This window comes from Siphateles boraxobius, unplaced genomic scaffold (assembly GCF_051911475.1).
Source record: "Siphateles boraxobius isolate OS27281-9 unplaced genomic scaffold, OSU_SipBor_1 109, whole genome shotgun sequence".
Taxonomy (NCBI): Eukaryota; Metazoa; Chordata; class Actinopteri; order Cypriniformes; family Leuciscidae; genus Siphateles; species Siphateles boraxobius.
In genome coordinates, this window is record NW_027508710.1 from 127,501 (window position 1) to 145,997 (window position 18,497).

At 40.3% G+C, this 18,497-nt stretch overlaps 2 protein-coding genes across 3 annotated transcripts in view; both read right to left on the reverse strand.

The window, feature by feature from the left end:
- LOC143756740 (TSC22 domain family protein 1) overlaps positions 1 to 4,567 on the reverse strand; it is a 20,630-nt gene extending 16,063 nt beyond the window's left edge. Inside the window, exons 1-2 of one of the 2 annotated variants that reach the window (XM_077247415.1) lie at positions 4,157 to 4,363; positions 2,541 to 3,806 (exon numbers count right to left, since the gene is read on the reverse strand). In XM_077247415.1, coding sequence (XP_077103530.1) covers positions 2,541 to 3,790 — 1,250 coding nt within the window. In that variant the 5' untranslated portion in view covers positions 3,791 to 3,806; positions 4,157 to 4,363. Of the gene's footprint in view, positions 1 to 2,540 lie in introns of both variants that reach the window. The other variant, XM_077247406.1, reaches the window with a different exon arrangement.
- Positions 4,568 to 6,406: 1,839 nt separating this feature from the next.
- Positions 6,407 to 18,181, reverse strand: nufip1 (nuclear FMR1 interacting protein 1). The gene is made up of 10 exons (XM_077247595.1): positions 17,803 to 18,181; positions 14,219 to 14,277; positions 14,038 to 14,139; positions 13,893 to 13,955; positions 12,365 to 12,441; positions 11,149 to 11,241; positions 10,174 to 10,259; positions 9,432 to 9,560; positions 8,424 to 8,740; positions 6,407 to 7,618 (listed from the first exon to the last, which is right to left on the reverse strand). The coding sequence occupies exons 1-10, from the start codon at positions 18,014 to 18,016 to the stop codon at positions 7,328 to 7,330; spliced, it is 1,431 nt and encodes a 476-aa protein (XP_077103710.1). The 5' UTR covers positions 18,017 to 18,181; the 3' UTR covers positions 6,407 to 7,327.
- Positions 18,182 to 18,497: the final 316 nt, after the last annotated feature.

An 18,497-nucleotide genomic window follows, 5' to 3' on the forward strand; every position in this document is an offset into this window, starting at 1 on the left:
GAGAATCTAGAGCAGAAACTGGGAGAATCTAGAGCAGAAACTGGGAGAATCTAGAGCAGAAACTGGGAGAATCTAGAGCAGAAACTGGGAGAAGCGAGCGCTATATTTGGAGGCTCAGGACTGCCCGAACACTGAGGGTGAAGAGAAGAACAGAGACTCTTCATCAAACCAGAGATTCTAATAACATCACAACACGAGCTCTAGAGCTGCGAGAGCAAAACATCTTTATCTTGAGCTGAATTATGGGATATCATGAGATTCCCCCTTTAAACTGCTGATCTCAAACAAGTCAAATACTAGATAAAGAGACTAAAACCGAACCCTTAAAAACACATTTTTGTTACTCGAAATAGAACAAACATTAGCTGCCTGAAATCAAATCAAATACATAAAAAGCTATATTATTTAAAGGAACTCCACCGATTTTTGAAATAGGGCTTATTCACAGTCTCCCCTACCTTAAGAAAGGTGGGCAAAAGCATTTTTGTCTCAGTGCATGCATTGTCTTAGTTTGGGATTGCCGACGCTAGCTTAGCTTAGCATAATGAATGGAATCCTATGTTGTCAGGTAGCATGTTTTAAGTAAAAGTGATCAAAAACAAACAAACAACCTAATTACTTCTTGTGGCCTGCGTATTCACAACGAGTACAAATAGCAATTCAGATTAAGACTAGGCGATTTCCTAGGCAGAGATTGACCTGGGACTATATTAGCGTGAATCACGGGCGAAGCACTGCTACTTGGGCGCAGGGATCACGCAACTCCTGAAATCCCCAAACTTCCGTCAACATACCGGCGTGAATATTAGCTGTCTATTTTTCCGACAGTAGACATAGTGAATGGCGATGGACATGGGGGATTTTGTGCGAGACGAAGAGTGTGAGTCATGATCCAGAACCATACCTCTACGACCCGAGTGTTCAGAAGAGGAGCTGCGTGCTCTGGATACAGACCGACAGGAGGAGGAGGTTGCGATCGCTCAACAGACTGAGGACGTGAGGATGAGAGACAATTTTTTCACAGGTAACGATAACAGCAAATTTTCTTTTCAATCATGCTGTTCATGCTAAACAGGTTGAGGTCAACATGAGGTTATAATAAATGAGGCAATTTGAACCATACTCTATATACCGCTTCTCAGCATCTATCTTACAACTGAATAAAGACACATATTCACGTAAGGAAGCGTAATAAAAGACAACTTACATGTGCACTTTTTTCTGCCTGTTCTTTGAAAATGGATGGGACGGCCGTATCGTTCAGACGTAGTCTTTCTGGTCCTATATAGCATTTTTCCAACATAATCCTGCGGTGCAAAATGCTCTTCGCAAACACGATACTGGCTAATTTTGTAGTGAGGTGTTGAATTACAGATATCCAGAGCTATCCATCGATTTCTCAGTTACACATTCGGTGGAATTCTGTGAAACATTACATTCGTGTATGTCCTCGTTCTCACAACCTTTTGCAGGTAATTATAATGTTTGCTGTAACTTCTCAAACTAAACACAGTCCAAAAGCGAAGATACTCAGTGCAGGTCACGCCGGTATGTTGACGGAAGTTTGGGGATATCAGGTGTTGCGTGATATCCCTGCGCCCAAGTAGCAATGCTTCGCCCGTGATTCACCCTAATATAGTCCCAGGTCAATCTCTTCCTAGGAAATCGCCTAGTCTTAATATGAATTGCTATTTGTACTCGTTGTGAATACGCAGGCCACAAGAAGTAATTAGGTTTTTTTGTTGTTTTTTTTTAATCACTTTTACTCAAGACATGCTACCTGACAACATAGGATTCCATTCATTATGCTAAGCTAAGCTAGCGTCGGCGCTGCCAAACTAAGACAATGCATGCACTGAGACAAAAATGCTTTTGCCCACCTTTCTTAAGGTAGGGGAGACTGTGAATAAGCCCTATTTCAAAAAACGGTGGAGTTCCTTTAAGCTTAAATTAAATGAAAGTGAGAAATTGTGCCTTGGTAACTAGTTTAAATAAAATAATATTAGTTACATTTTAGCAAAAAAATATTAAAATGGAAAATATATAATAAAAACTAATTCACCTGAAAAAAAAAAATATATATATATATATATATCATCATTTTTTTTAAAGTAATTACCAAGGCACAATTTCTCATTTAGTTTATCTTTATCTACTAAAATAACAAAACAAAAAACAAAAAAGAAATTAAAAGAAATAATTAAATAAAAATCTAAATGTAAAAAAAAGGTTAAAAAATTTAAAAAACACAACAAAATTAATTCAAATGGAAAATATATAATAAAAACTAATTCAACTGAAATAAAATAAAAAACTATATAGATTTAATATATATATATATATATTAATTTAGTTTAACTTTATGTACTGAAATAAAAAACTTTTAATTAATATTAAATCAAAAATATATATATAAAAAAAACATACAACAAAATAAAAAAAACTTTCACAAAAAATAAAAAAAGGAAATGTCAACTACACTAAAGCAATCACAGCCATCAAACCCTGAGTAACGAGCAGGTAACGGAGTTAACCCTTACCTGTCCTCGTCAGCACCGGTGGAGCCAGCGAAGGCGGCGGCGGCCCCATCGGGTCCGAGCGCGACCGTAGCATCCGGCACAGCGAAGCCTCCGGCGGTGAGAGAGAGCAGCGAGTGATGCTGTAGCAGCAGCCGGTGCGCATCTTCCAGCTGCGACGCCGTCACATAGGCGGCGGGAAACATGGCTCTCAGCGGCGCGACAGTGGAGGAGAGCGGTGGCTCCGCGGGGAACGTCTGGGGCCGCGGAGAGACCGGCGCTGGAGGGAGTCCTGCGGCTCGGGGTGACACCGGCGGCATCACAGCGTACTCCGGCGGAGCTAGCGAGACAGCGGGTGCTGGAGGTTTGGTGTGAGCAGGGGGTCGCGGGACAGAAACACTCTCCATCAGGACGCTAGCGGGCGGAGGCTCTAGCGGGTGACTAGCGTGGGCGTCTCCTCCGCCGCTCAGCGTGCTTCCAGAGGAGCTGCTGCTCGTGCTCTCGAGCTCTGCCTGCATGACGCTCTCCACGGCTCTGTGTGCAGCCGCGTCTCCTGGCGGTGCGTCTTTCTCGTAATACTCCGCGCAAGTCCAGCGTCCCTTCCGGAACGGCTCCGAGTTCGAATCGAGCTTCACCACGCGGAAGCGAGAGGCTGTGCTAGTCGGAGGAACCGCGGTTACATTTTCCGGAGCGGCTGCGGATACGCCGGTCTCGATTAGCACAGATCCACTTGGGACGGCGGGAATCGTCGTAGCTCGCCCTTGAGGAGTCTTATGATGATGCACTCCGTTGACCATGTAGCCCTGGTGCAGTAGCGGTTCGTTAGGCGACGTGACTCCAGGCGTCTCGCCTCCATGCAAACTATTGAGCGTCTCCTCCGACGAGCTACGCACCGGGACGCCGGTGTCCGCGGTTCTGTCGAGGATATCGGAAGAGGAAAGATCCTCCGTGTGCGACTCGTCCATGTCGTCGTAGCTCTCCGTGTCGTCGGCGATGCTGTTGTTCCCGCTAGCGGACACCTGCGCCGGGAGGACGCTCGTGATCTGGAAGCCGCTTTTCTTCTTGCCTTGCGTCGCGATGGATTGGACGTTGAGGCTGTGTGGCGGGTGATGATGCGGGCCTGGCGAGGACGAGCCGGAGGCCGCCGGATTGGAGATTAGTGCTGCCGTCTGGTGCTCATCGGATGGGACGGCGACTCCACTTCCCCGGCGTCCGGCAAACACCGACGGGTGCGACATCCGCCTGCTCTCGCCACTGGACTCTGAGTGATGCATTCTGGGAAATACACTCCTATAAGGATGTAGATATGCTCAAGTGAGTACTGGAGCTGATGAACACACTACAGTCTGTGCGGTGAGGTCAAGAAACCGCTTATAGTCCCCATTTAAAGAGCAAACAAGACTTTGACAGCTTCAGTTCTCACAGCGTTGCTTATAATCAATGAGTGTTTTTAATAAACAATACAGGCTAAGCTCTTTGTTAGCACATTAAAAGAGCATGCTAGTTAAATGACACCTAACTAAATCCATCAGAAGCATATATCCTGACTGAAACACATATTCACGAGTTTGTATCAGCGACACTCGTCAGTTACTCCTCAATGCCGGCTAATAAATGAACATAAACACAGTCGACATCACCTCAGCACTGCAGACGCTCATCCGAACTCATGATTTGCCTGAATATTGACTCAAACGCGGTTTAAATCCTCTTTAGTGGCGTTTTTTAATCACAGGCCGGAGAGAAGAGGGTGAAATGGCTTCATTCGCAGGTTTGCTGTCTCATCCTGTCTCTGTCTCATCATCACTGCTGAGAATGTTAGCACGCTAGCCGACGAGCTAGCAGCTGTGGTGACGCAGGCGGGGGCGGAGCCAAGGCGCGCAGGACACGCCCATCACGAGGCTGCGGCGGAATATTAAATAATGTATTTATTGTCTTTCGGTGATCCTTTGCTTAACACATAATATTCCAGCAGGGCATCTGTAAAAGTATAGCCTACATTACGTCTAAAAATAAACAGGAGCAACACAAGGAGATAATTCACCACCACTAACCTCACCAGTAAACACTTTCCTAACATGATCTTACGTGGCCTATTCTTTACTTCAATAAGATCATTGTTTCTGCCAAAAATTATTACATTGATTAAATTAATACATTTTTCGCTAATTGTGATTTTGTATATGTACATTTCTGAAATACATAACTTACAGTTTCCTCTAATTTCAGATCACTGTAAATTTTAATGTGGAATTGTCTGCATTTTCTGTAAAGCTGCTTTGAAACGTTGTGTATTATGAAAAGCGCTATACAAATAAATGTGAATTGAATTTAGTTCATGATCTTAAAGTGCTCGAATTACCTCTTTACCAGGGCTATGCATTACTAGCAATACAGTTGTTACAGTTATTAATGTTGGTAAGCGTTAGTTTGCTAGATTGTAAATAAACATACTTTCAATTGTTAGTTCATGATAGCTCAGATCCATTAAATAATATTAACAGATGTAGCTTTTGCCTTCAATAAAACGTTGAAATTAACATCAACTAAGATTAAGAAACGCTTTAGAAGTGTTTTGGGTTACACTTTATTTGTCCCAGAACAGTGCAATAATAGTTTTCATGTTAACTAATGAAATTAATGTTAAACAAATCTAAACCACATTATAAAGTGTTATATCATTTTGTGTACGAAACCACAAAACTGAGAACTAATCCAGAGGCAGTAATGCCAAATTTGATTTTTATTCATTTTAATTGCATAATAAAAGTCACTTTGAGACTGAGTGCGTTCTGATTTATGTGACGTGTTGAAGAGCTTGTGTTTGTTACAAGAAGACGAACCTGAAGATCTTCTCAACATTAAACACTTCAGCTTCTCCACCCTTGATGGATGTGACACATGAACATCTGCAGGTGAAGACAGATCCAGAGTCGATGTCAAGTCCAATCAATCACCTTTACTTTTATAACGCTTGACAACACCTCTATACCATGCTTTATACAGAGAAACCTGCTCTCTTCTCTGACCAGCGAACGAACGCGGTGTTATTATGATTTAGGTTGCATTACAGGTCTACACCTCGGGAAAAACAAAAGACTAGTATTAGTGTAGATGCCATTCATCTTATGATGTAGCGAGTACATCGGGTGTTATAGGAAGTGTTTCCGGCTGACCTAATTTATGCAGCCAAATAATCATTTTTAACTGATTTGAATAATATGTAGAGTGTTATGTGAATGCTAAGTCAAAGAGATGTGAGTTTAGTCTAGATTTGAACTGACAGACTGTGTCTGCTTCCCGGACAATGTTAGGAAGATTGTTCCAGAGTTTTGGTGCTAAATAGGAAAAGGATCTACCGCCAGCAGTCGATTTATATATTCTAGGTATTATCAACTGGCCGGAGTTTTGAGATCGCAATAGACGTGAAGGACTATAATGCGTTAAGAGCTCGCTCAAGTACTGGGGAGCTAAACCATTTAGTGCTTTGTAAGTAATCAGCAATATTTTAAAATGTATACGATGTTTAATAGGGAGCCAATGCAGTGTTGACAGAACCGGGCTAATATGGTCATACTTCCTGGTTCTGGTAAGAACTCTAGCGGCTGCGTTTTGGACCAGCTGTAGTTTGTTTATTAAGCGTGCAGGGCAACCACCCAGTAGAGCATTACAATAATCTAGCCTTCATGTCATGAACTAACTGTTCCGCATGTGTCATTGAGAGCATATGACGTAATTTAGATATATGTTTAAGATGGAAGAATGCGGTTTTACAGATACTAGACATGTGACTTTCAAATAAAAGATTGGTATCAAAGAGCACACCCACACACATACACACACCCACACACATACACACACACACTCACATACACACACACACTCACATGTCCAAGCACTTCCTTTAATGACCTGCTTTACAGTGCAGAAAACTACTGGAAATGTTACACAGATCAAATTCATTTGTATTGTTTTCATCTTTTCCTTTGAAAGAACAAACGTATGATTAGTAAATAAAAATAAAAATAAATCTATGGATGCTTGTTTCCGACAGGATAAAAAAAAAATGTAATTGAAACTTTTTCCTCGCAAATCAGACAGTGTCATTATTGTGAAACAAAGTTCAAGATATACAATTGCAATTACAAGAAAAAAAGTCAGAATTGCCAGTTTATATCTCACAATTCAGATTTTTTTTAAAGTTAGGATTGTGAGCTATAAACTCTCAGCTGCAAGTTTCAAAGTCGGATTATTCATTCAAAATTACGAATTGTGATATAAAAAGTTTATATCTTGCAATTCCAAGTTTATGTCTCGCAATTCTGACTTATAAACTGAGAATTGAGCTATGTCAATTCTGAATTTTTTCACTGCAATCGTGATTTATCTCACAAATTAGACTTTATAACTTGCAATTCCGAGATTGTATCTCATAATTCTAAAAAAAAGTCAGAATTGCGAGTTTATATCTTATAATTAAGATTTTTCTCTCAGTTCCAACTGGATATCAGTTCCAACAGTTCCAATTCTGGAAAAAAAAAAGTCAGAATTTTGAGCTATGAATTTGCAATTGCAAGTTGCATTGTCTGAATTGCGAGATAAAAACTCCCAATTCACCTTTTCATGTTTTATTCCGTTGCGGAAACAAGCTTCCATAGGGATCAGCTTTGGATTGTCTTTAAATCTGAGTAGATTCATCACACGCTTCAAGCACTTCAGTGTCTTTCCCCATCGATCACGTGTTCGTCACATGACCTGGTGAGTTTGCCGTGTTCTGATCCCAGTGTGTGTGTGATGTTGAGTCTGGATCATCATGTCTGCTCTGGATCGTCACACACCAAACCCCGAGCGAACAGTTGCTGGAACACACTCGCTCTGACCGGACTCTCATCCGCACAGCCGAGGGTTTCGGAGCGCTTCTGCGGGTCCCAGAATCCTCCATCTCTAGTGACGTCATCTGAGGCGTCATCACGGTTATCCTCAACACACACTTCGATTTCATGGTGGTTTTTACCAGCCAGACCGAAGAACCCATTGCGGACGACGTAGCGAACGCACTGCAGAACGACGTTCCTCTCATGACGGATGTCAGGAGCCAGAAGCTGCACAACAAACAGAAGATTAACATCTGCAGAAAAACACCTTCAGCCTCATCAGCGGGACGTTACGTCTCATTTGTGCTTCTGCATGATTAAATGTGGTTTCAAAACACACCTCATCCTTCCCTCGGGGCATTTTGACCCAGAGAATATTTGGGATTTTTTTATTATTTTTAAATTGAGTGTTCATCAGAGGGACTTTAGTTGCACTTGAACCACGAATACACAAAAAAAATTGAGGTTTGAGATTGAAATTTTAAAAAGTAACATCTTTCACTAACAGGTCAATCTGACCCCCTTAGGAATGAATGGAAAAAGCTAAAAATGCTAAAACTTCACCAAAAAATTATTTTATAAATGTCTACATGTGTATCTGAATGCACACTGAAGAAGAACTGGCTTTAGGACCCAGAGGAACAGCTCATTTACAACATATAGAGCTATAAGGCCATCTAGAGTTATGAAATATCATCTTATATTATTTATTTTCCACAAGAGGTCATCAAAGACTCCCAATGTAAGATATTTTGAGCTGAATTAAAAGGGTTATGCATGAAATTGTGAGTTATTTTGAATTTAAGTTGAAAGAATGTGAGGTATGTGCTTAAATTACTATTTATTGATCAAATCTAGTCATTTAAAGGATTAATATAAAAAAAAAAAAATTAAAATGAAATAAGATTTCGGGACAAAAAAATACGTATAATTTCCGGGCTTTGGGTCATTTTGACCTGTAAGGGAAGGATTGGCAAACCTGATGTTATGAGCATTTTTTTAGTATATCTGGGTTAAAATGTGTGTCACTCACCATCTCCAGAAGTGTCGCTCGATGTTGCTGTAGTTCAGCAGGGTTTCCTCTTCCTCTTCCTCTGCCTTTGCCTCTTCCTCTGCCTCTTCCTCTTCCTCTGCCGGCTGGGGCATGATGGGATTGCTGTGGAGCATGATGGGATTGCTGTGGAGCATGATGGGATTGCTGTGGAGCATGATGGGATTGCTGTGGAGCATGATGGGATTGCTGTGGTCTGTCTGTGTGTTTCTCTGTGTTCCTCTGGACAGGAAGCGCATCATCAGCCAGTAACGTCTTGTTCTCCTGTACAGCCAGAGTCGCTCTCAACACAGCAGCGTCTGAGAGTCACACAACACAAGAGTTCAGATGTTTTATGATGGACAGCACTAGAAAATATAACAACGCTACTGGAAAACATGACATTTGTAGCTGTTTGTGACTAAAAAGTCAGTTGAGTTCAGATAAATAGTTTTGGTCTCCTAAAATCAGTGATTCTGAAACGAGTCATCAGTAATTCAGTCTCACTGATCCTGTGCAGGTTTGTAACTAATTAGCATAATGCCAGCCTGTGGTGTTGATTGGCTGAGCAGCGTCTCTTAGCTCCGCCCTCAAACACTGTAGTGTATCTGAGACTGGAAGAGTTTGGTTCGTGTTCGTGTCGAGAAGACGCTGTTTTCTGAGATTGATACGGTAAAACCCACGCCATCGTTACTGTTCGTATCACTGTGATCAAGAGCTGAGATTCAGATATGATAATGACCAATCACAGCAGAGCAGCTCTCAGAGAGGCGGGGCTTAGAGAGACTGAGTCCTCGATCGAAGCGTTTCAGACACTGAGAGAAACAGCTGATGCTGCAGTGCAGATTATGAGGGAATAAAGTGTTTTTTTGTTATGATAATAAGCGTTTGGTTTCTGACCAATCACAGTAAACTGGGCCATCTGACCAATCACAGCAGAGCAGCTCTCAGAGAGGCGGGGCTTAGAGAGACTGAATCCTTGATCGAAGCGTTTTAGAACCGATGTTGTACCGTCTGGTTCTCCGTCGCTGTCGCTGCTGGTCATGGCGTCCCCGTAGCTGGACATCAGTGACCCGAGGGCAGAGGTCACGCACCGGGGGGCGACAGTGAGTCCCGTCTGCGGCTCGTCCTTATCCGACTCTGAAAGAACAAGACAGTTTATTATCTTGAGTGAAACCAAGCGGGAACCTTCCCGTCTTTCTCTTGACTCCAACCCTTGAGTGATTAAACTGCAGTTCATCCGCTGGCCACTAGAGACCGGCTGCAGAAGAGACTCAATCCCATAGACCCGCATGTTAAAATGCCAACTTTACAGCAGAAAAACACGTTTACAGTCTGGTGCAAAAAGTGTTTTTGGTATATATTGCTAATTTTGCCCTTCATGACGACTGTGAGGGGATGAATGTTTTTATAAGTAATAGTTTAATAAGTAATATTTAAATTATATTAAGCTTTAAAGTTCTGCATAATTAAGGGCGTAACCACTTGAGTGACAGGTGGATTGCCGCTGATGTCACTACTAGCCGTTTGTCTGCTGTTTGTTAGCGTCACGTCACCTCAGCTAATCCGCCTCACTGTACATGTTCGTTTATCCGGGAGTGACGCTGCCAAGATGGCGACGGCCGGCTCCGCCCACTTAGTGCTTCAAAACGCTCTTCAGAAACACTACGGGCGACGTCACGCACACTACGCACATATTATTTTACAGTCTATGAGTGAAACACATGAGGAGATGTGCGTGAATGTTTCTGACCGGGTTCACTGTCGGCTAGCACTGCTAGCGGGTCTCGCTCCTGCGTTGGTCGCTTCTGACTCGATCCGCCACGGCTCCTCATGCGCCTGCACACAGATCACGTGTCAATCACTGAGATCATCTGTCAATCACTGAGATCATCTGTCAATCACTGAGATCATCTGTCAATCGCTCAGATCATCTGTCAATCGCTCAGATCATCTGTCAATCGCTCAGATCATCTGTCAATCGCTCAGATCATCTGTCAATCGCTCAGATCATCTGTCAATCACTCAGATCATCTGTCAATCACTCAGATCATCTGTCAATCGCTCAGATCATCTGTCAATCGCTCAGATCATCTGTCAATCGCTCAGATCATCTGTCAATCGCTCAGATCATCTGTCAATCGCTCAGATCATCTGTCAATCGCTCAGATCATCTGTCAATCGCTCAGATCATCTGTCAATCGCTCAGATCATCTGTCAATCACTCAGATCATCTGTCAATCGCTCAGATCATCTGTCAATCGCTCAGATCATCTGTCAATCGCTCAGATCATCTGTCAATCGCTCAGATCATCTGTCAATCGCTCAGATCATCTGTCAATCGCTCAGATCATCTGTCAATCGCTCAGATCATCTGTCAATCGCTCAGATCATCTGTCAATCGCTCAGATCATCTGTCAATCGCTGAGATCATCTGTCAATCACTGAGATCATCTGTCAATCACTGAGATCATCTGTCAATCACTGAGATCATCTGTCAATCGCTCAGATCATCTGTCAATCACTGAGATCATCTGTCAATCACTGAGATCATCTGTCAATCACTGAGATCATCTGTCAATCGCTCAGATCATCTGTCAATCGCTCAGATCATCTGTCAATCGCTCAGATCATCTGTCAATCACTCAGATCATCTGTCAATCACTCAGATCATCTGTCAATCACTCGCAGTCGAAAACAGCGCTCGCAGCGACGGTCAGAAACGCACCCGAACTGCGGCGTCTCCAGCACGTCTCCTCGCTGCTCCTTCACCTCCACCAGTTTCTGCTTCTTCTCCAGGTTCCTCAGCGTCGGATAGTGTCTGCGCACATGAGAAGTGTTTAATCCATCGACTCGTACCAGCAGCATACTCAATCATGCTAATCGTGCTAGCCACATGCTAACAACATGTTATATCATGCCAGCAACATGCTTACAGAGGTCTAAAGTCCAAGTTCAGAAAGTAAAAGTCCTCCTCAGTATTTTGTTCCAATCTCCTGGATTTGCTAATTAGCACAGTTTTTCAGCCAGGAGAAACAACTAATTAGTGAAATCAGCTGGATGAGTTCATGGCTGGAATAAACATATGGCAGGATGGACTGACTTACTTCTTGGTAGGACTCCTGGACTTTACACTTCCGCATGCTTATGTTAGCAACATGCAAAATCAAGTTAACAAGGTGCTAAATCATGCTAGCAAAGTGTTAAATCATACTAGCAACATACTAGCAATGTGTTAAATCATTTAAACATGTTAAATCATGTTAGCAATTTGCTTAATCATGCTGAATCATAAGAGCAAAATGCTAAATCATGCTAACAACATGCTTAATACTGTTAACATGCTAAAACATAACAGCAACATGGTAAATGACGCTAACGCGTTAAAACATGCTAGCAACATGTTAGCAATGTGCTAATTCGTGTTAGAAACGTGCTAACATACAAAAACACCCTATCCATCCGTTTTTCCGAAAGTATTGGCAAAACATTCAAACTGAAAACCTCAAACTTTTAAACTTTCTCAAGCCAAATTCAAAGTTTCTTTTTATCTAGTAACATTTTGTTTTCAGACATTTGCCACCGTCACCTTAATATGGAAGCTTGTTTCCACCCCAAAATAAAAAATAAAAAGGTAATTGTAACTTTTCTTGCAATTCAGATTTTTTTTTCAATTCTGAGAGTTATAAAATTGGAATTACAAGAAATACAATTGCAAAGGCAATTTATAAAGTCAGAAATCAGAGATAAAAAGTCGCAAGTACCATTTTTATTTGAGTTTCTATCACACAGTTCTAAGATAAAAACGTATGAATTTGTCATCAACTCGAAAAATTTCAAGTCTGAATATCAAGTTCATATCTAAGAAGCAACCTGTTATTTTCCTGTTTTTTACTGTGAGCTGCTTTGAAACTGTTAGCTGACTGAGTGTGAACGTCTCTCACCGGCGTCGCTCTTCTCTCCACTTGGCGATGTCTTCTACCGAGTCCAGTCGGATCCGCTTGGCTCCCGGCGCATGATTCTGCCGGAACATCAGCGTCAGGTTTAAGACCCATAACTACACTAATGTCCACACCGACACATGATATCATTCTGTTTATTATCGTATGTCTCTTTAAATGTTTGAGCTCTTTAAAGGGGCATTCGGCAACTCTAGCCATTTCTTCGCTGATTTTCACTTTTGTTGTCGCATGTTTTCTCAGCGAGCGCCCCCTACAGCTGTGAGGCGTATATTTCACAACAATGTCGTAAGAAAACTGACTTGCGGCCCCTCCTCCCCCTTTCTACCGATGCTCATGTGCATTTGTTATTATCGGAGCCGGCCAACTTTATCGTGTGGAGTGTGTCTACCGAGGTGGGTAATACATCACACACATTGAGGGCGGCGTGTGTGTTTATGTCGAATTGCCGTAAAGCAGTTTGTGTTTCTCGCTCGTTCTCGCTTCTTACGAGACTTCCTATTTCCATCTTACGGGGACGTTAATCCTCATGTTGCAAGGTTTTCCGCCTGGGAACGCTGGAAAGCCACCATTCTCAACAGAACAGGTTATTAAACCATCCACATGATTTCTAAACGGTTTTATTAAGTTGCCGAATGCCCCTTTAAAGGGATAGTTCACCCAAAAATGATAATTCTGTCAGTATTTACTCTCCCTCATGTTGTTCAACCCCGTAAGATCTTCGTTCATCTTCGGGACACGAATTAAGATATTTGTGATTAAATCTGAGAGCTGGATCACTCCTCCATAGGCTTCTAAGGGATTGAACTTGCCGGCCTCGAAAAGTTATTAAAGACATCGTTAAAATAGTCCAAGTGACTACAGTGGCTCAATCTTAAGTTTATCAAGCGACAAGAATACTTTTTGTGCGCAAAAAAACAAAAATAACGACTTTATTTCAACTATTCATTTCCTTCTCTGTGGGCGTCGAGTGAGTTCACTAGTGTAACAGCGCAGCGCTTCTGTGTTGTACGTCACACGCATCATCACACACATGACCAGCGTCGGCCAATAGTGAGCCTGCGTGTGACGTAGCTCTACGCTATCACACTACGCTATCACACTACGCTAACTCACTCGAGGCCCACAGAGAAGGAAATGAATAGTTGAAATAAAGTCGTTATTTATCTTTGTTTTTGCGAACAAAAAGTATTCTCGTATTCTATTATTCTCACAAAAATTCTAACTAACCCCCTGAGGTCACATGGACTACTTTGATGATGTCTTTCTTGCCTTTCTGGACAAGGACAGTATGCCGTACATAGATTTTCAATGGAGGGACAGAAAACTCTCGGACTAAATCTAAAATGTCTTAAACTGTGTTCCGAAGATGAACGGAAGTCTTACGGGCTTGGAACGACTTGAGGGCGAGTCATTTATGACATCATTTTCATTTTTGGGTGAACTAACCCTTTAAGTGTTAGAGAGATTATTAAAACATTATGGTTATTGTTATCTCTGGACGGACGCTTACGTTTCTCCAGTGGATCTTCACCAGCTTCTCATGTGCATTGAAGCGACAGTCTTCAACAGAGCACTGTAAACAGAAGATCACACCATAAACCCTCTGTACACACACACACACACACACACACACACACACACCTGATGCTGATTACCTTCACGTGCTGAGAGATGTGCTCATCATATTTGCCTTGAGTTTTGAAGGCTCGATCACACGTGTCACAGAAATGACTGAACTCAGGCTCTCTCTGCTGCTTCTGCTCAAAGAAACAAGCAAAACAGTCATATTTGATGGACATAAGCAGTAATACTATATTTAAATAATATTTCTATTACCTTTTTACCCCTCTGGTGCTGCCCTGATCCCCGCCAGACACCTCGCTGATGATGATGACCTGATGGAAATGACATGGTCAAACCGAACATATGAGAAACATTATATCTGGGCATTTTGACTCAGACCCCACAAACGAAAATATCCGGTCTGTTATTAATTTAATTTTACAAATTTTACATTCACAAATGCTAATTTTCAAACTGTAAACCTGTCTTCTTAAAAGTAATGGGAAATTATTTTAATGTGATTTCAGTATACTAATAAGAAAGTTATAAGGACTGTTAGGATTTGCTCTGCCTTTGATCTCCTCTTCATGCGAACATTTTTGTGTGTGTAAGGGTCCTCTCTCTCTCTTTTTCTCTTTCTTTTGCATTTACCTGATTTTGTATGCATGTCGTAACCGACACTTTAATACTATATCATCTGAATGTGTTACCGACACTTTAATACTATATCATCTGAATGTGTTACCGACACTTTAATACTATATCATCTGAATGTGTTACCGACACTTTAATACTATATCATCTGAATGTGTTACCGACACTTTAATACTATATCATCTGAATGTGTTACCGACACTTTAATACTATATCATCTGAATGTGTTACCGACACTTTAATACTATATCATCTGAATGTGTTACCGACACTTTAATACTATATCATCTGAATGTGTTACCGACACTTTAATACTATATCATCTGAATGTGTTACCGACACTTTAATACTATATCATCTGAATGTGTTACCGACACTTTAATACTATATCATCTGAATGTGTTACCGACACATTAATACTATATCATCTGATTGTGTTACCGACACTTTAATACTATATCATCTGAATGTGTTACCGACACTTTAATACTATATCATCTGAATGTGTTACCGACACTTTAATACTATATCATCTGAATGTGTTACCGACACTTTAATACTATATCATCTGATTGTGTTACAGACACTTTAATACTATATCATCTGAATGTGTTACCGACACTTTAATACTATATCATCTGAATGTGTTACCGACACTTTAATACTATATCATCTGAATGTGTTACCGACACTTTAATACTATATCATCTGAATGTGTTACCGACACTTTAATACTATATCATCTGAATGTGTTACCGACACTTTAATACTATATCATCTGAATGTGTTACCGACACTTTAATACTATATCATCTGATTGTGTTACCGACACTTTAATACTATATCATCTGAATGTGTTACCGACACTTTAATACTATATCATCTGAATGTGTTACCGACACTTTAATACTATATCATCTGAATGTGTTACCGACACTTTAATACTATATCATCTGAATGTGTTACCGACACTTTAATACTATATCATCTGAACGTGTTACAGACACTTTAATACTATATCATCTGAACGTGTTACCGACACTTTAATACTATATCATCTGAACGTGTTACAGACACTTTAATACTATATCATCTGAATGTTACCGACACTTTAATACTATATCATCTGAACGTGTTACAGATACTTTAATACTATATCATCTGAACGTGTTACAGACACTTTAATACTATATCATCTGATTGTGTTACAGACACTTTAATACTATATAATCTGAATGTTACCGACACTTTAATACTATATCATCTGAATGTGTTACAGACACTTTAATACTATATCATCTGATTGTGTTACAGACACTTTAATACTATATAATCTGAATGTTACCGACACTTTAATACTATATTATCTGAACGTGTTACAGACACTTTAATACTATATCATCTGAACGTGTTACAGACACTTTAATACTATATCATCTGAACGTGTTACAGACACTTTAATACTATATCATCTGAACGTGTTACAGACACTTTAATACTATATTATCTCAACGTGTTACCGACACCTTAATACTATATCATCTCAACGTGTTACCGACACCTTAATACTATATCATCTGAACGTGTTACAGACACCTTAATACTATATCATCTGATTGTGTTACCGACACTTTAATACTATATCATCTGATTGTGTTACAGACACTTTAATACTATATCATCTGAACGTGTTACCGACACTTTAATACTATATCATCTGAACGTGTTACCGACACTTTAATATTATATCATCTGAACGTGTTACAGACACTTTAATACTATATCATCTGAACGTGTTACCGACACTTTAATACTATATCATCTGAATGTGTTACAGACACTTTAATACTATATCATCTGAATGTGTTACCGACACTTTAATACTATATCATCTGAACGTGTTACCGACACTTTAATACTATATCATCTGAATGTGTTACCGACACTTTAATACTATATCATCTGAACGTGTTACCGACACTTTAATACTATATCATCTGAACGTGTTACAGACACTTTAATACTATATCATCTGAATGTGTTACCGACACTTTAATACTATATCATCTGAATGTGTTACCGACACTTTAATACTATATCATCTGAACGTGTTACCGACACTTTAATACTATATCATCTGAACGTGTTACAGACACTTTAATACTATATCATCTGAATGTGTTACCGACACTTTAATACTATATCATCTGAATGTGTTACAGACACTTTAATACTATATCATCTGAATGTGTTACCGACACTTTAATACTATATCATCTGAATGTGTTACCGACACTTTAATACTATATCATCTGAATGTGTTACCGACACTTTAATACTATATCATCTGAATGTGTTACCGACACTTTAATACTATATCATCTGAACGTGTTACCGACACTTTAATACTATATCATCTGAACGTGTTACAGACACTTTAATACTATATCATCTGAATGTGTTACCGACACTTTAATACTATATCATCTGAATGTGTTACCGACACTTTAATACTATATCATCTGAACGTGTTACCGACACTTTAATACTATATCATCTGAATGTGTTACCGACACTTTAATACTATATCATCTGAACGTGTTACCGACACTTTAATACTATATCATCTGAACGTGTTGCAGACACTTTAATACTATATCATCTGAATGTGTTACCGACACTTTAATACTATATCATCTGAACGTGTTACAGACACTTTAATACTATATCATCTGAATGTGTTACCGACACTTTAATACTATATCATCTGAATGTGTTACCGACACTTTAATACTATATAATCTGAATGTGTTACCGACACTTTAATACTATATAATCTGAATGTTACCGACACTTTAATACTATATCATCTGAATGTGTTACAGACACTTTAATACTATATCATCTGATTGTGTTACAGACACTTTAATACTATATCATCTGAATGTGTTACCGACACTTTAATACTATATCATCTGAATGTGTTACCGACACTTTAATACTATATAATCTGAATGTTACCGACACTTTAATACTATATCATCTGAACGTGTTACCGACACTTTAATACTATATTATCTGAACGTGTTACAGACACTCTAATACTATATCATCTGAATGTGTTACCGACACTTTAATACAATATCATCTAAACGTGTTACCGACACTTTAATACTATAACAGTTATATTCTTTACATGTTACCTCCGTACTGCTGCTGTCCGCGACCCCGCGGCTGCTGGTACCACTGGCCGGGGCTCGAGCTCCAGGGTCCGGCGGGCTCGGGTTGAGCCCAGCTCCAGCTCCAGTCTCTGCTCGCCTCGAACCGGCGGCCGGTCCACGGATCCCCCGGTGAAACTGAAGCCTCTGATGCTCCGCTGAAGCTCGGCGGCGGGTACCGCTCCTGTTCAGCCGTCATGACCTGCTCCTGCTCGTGTGTTTTAGATCGGCTTCTCCGTTATACAGTCACATAAACACAAACATGTGCTGCAGAAACATGCTGTGTCCTGCACACGTGCGCGTTCACTTTAACGTCACTTCCTGACGCATCGAGCGCGTGCTGACGCTAGAGGGCGCTGTACGTCACACAAACACAACAGCTCCAAACACAACCATTTAAAGTCTTTTCTTGCCAAATTTTAAATTCACACGTCATGGTGTAAAACATTTAAGCTAATTTTATATTCTTTGTTTTTTGTCTTGTAACCCTCATTATTGTCTTTTATTGTATATTATTGCTTTGTCTTGTTTTTTTGTGTGTATTACTTACTGTTGTATACCGTAATAAAAAAATATATAAATGTAAAAAAAAAACATTTGAAGTCCCCTGTTAAAACTCTTTTTCTTAGGTTTCGTACTGATGTAGATGTTAAATGTGATTTCTGTGGGACCGAGAGAAA

What these genes read in the sequence shown, in the direction of transcription:
- nufip1 (XM_077247595.1), bottom strand. Translation starts at nt 18,016, where the DNA reads ATGACGGCTGAACAGGAGCGGTACCCGCCGCCGAGCTTCAGCGGAGCA. An exon ending in ACATCTCTCAGCACGTGAAG is followed by an intron (nt 13,956 to 14,037) that starts GTAATCAGCATC and finishes TTCTGTTTACAG; the next exon opens with TGCTCTGTTGAAGACTGTCG. An exon ending in GAGCGACACTTCTGGAGATG is followed by an intron (nt 7,619 to 8,423) that starts GTGAGTGACACA and finishes TTTGTTGTGCAG; the next exon opens with CTTCTGGCTCCTGACATCCG.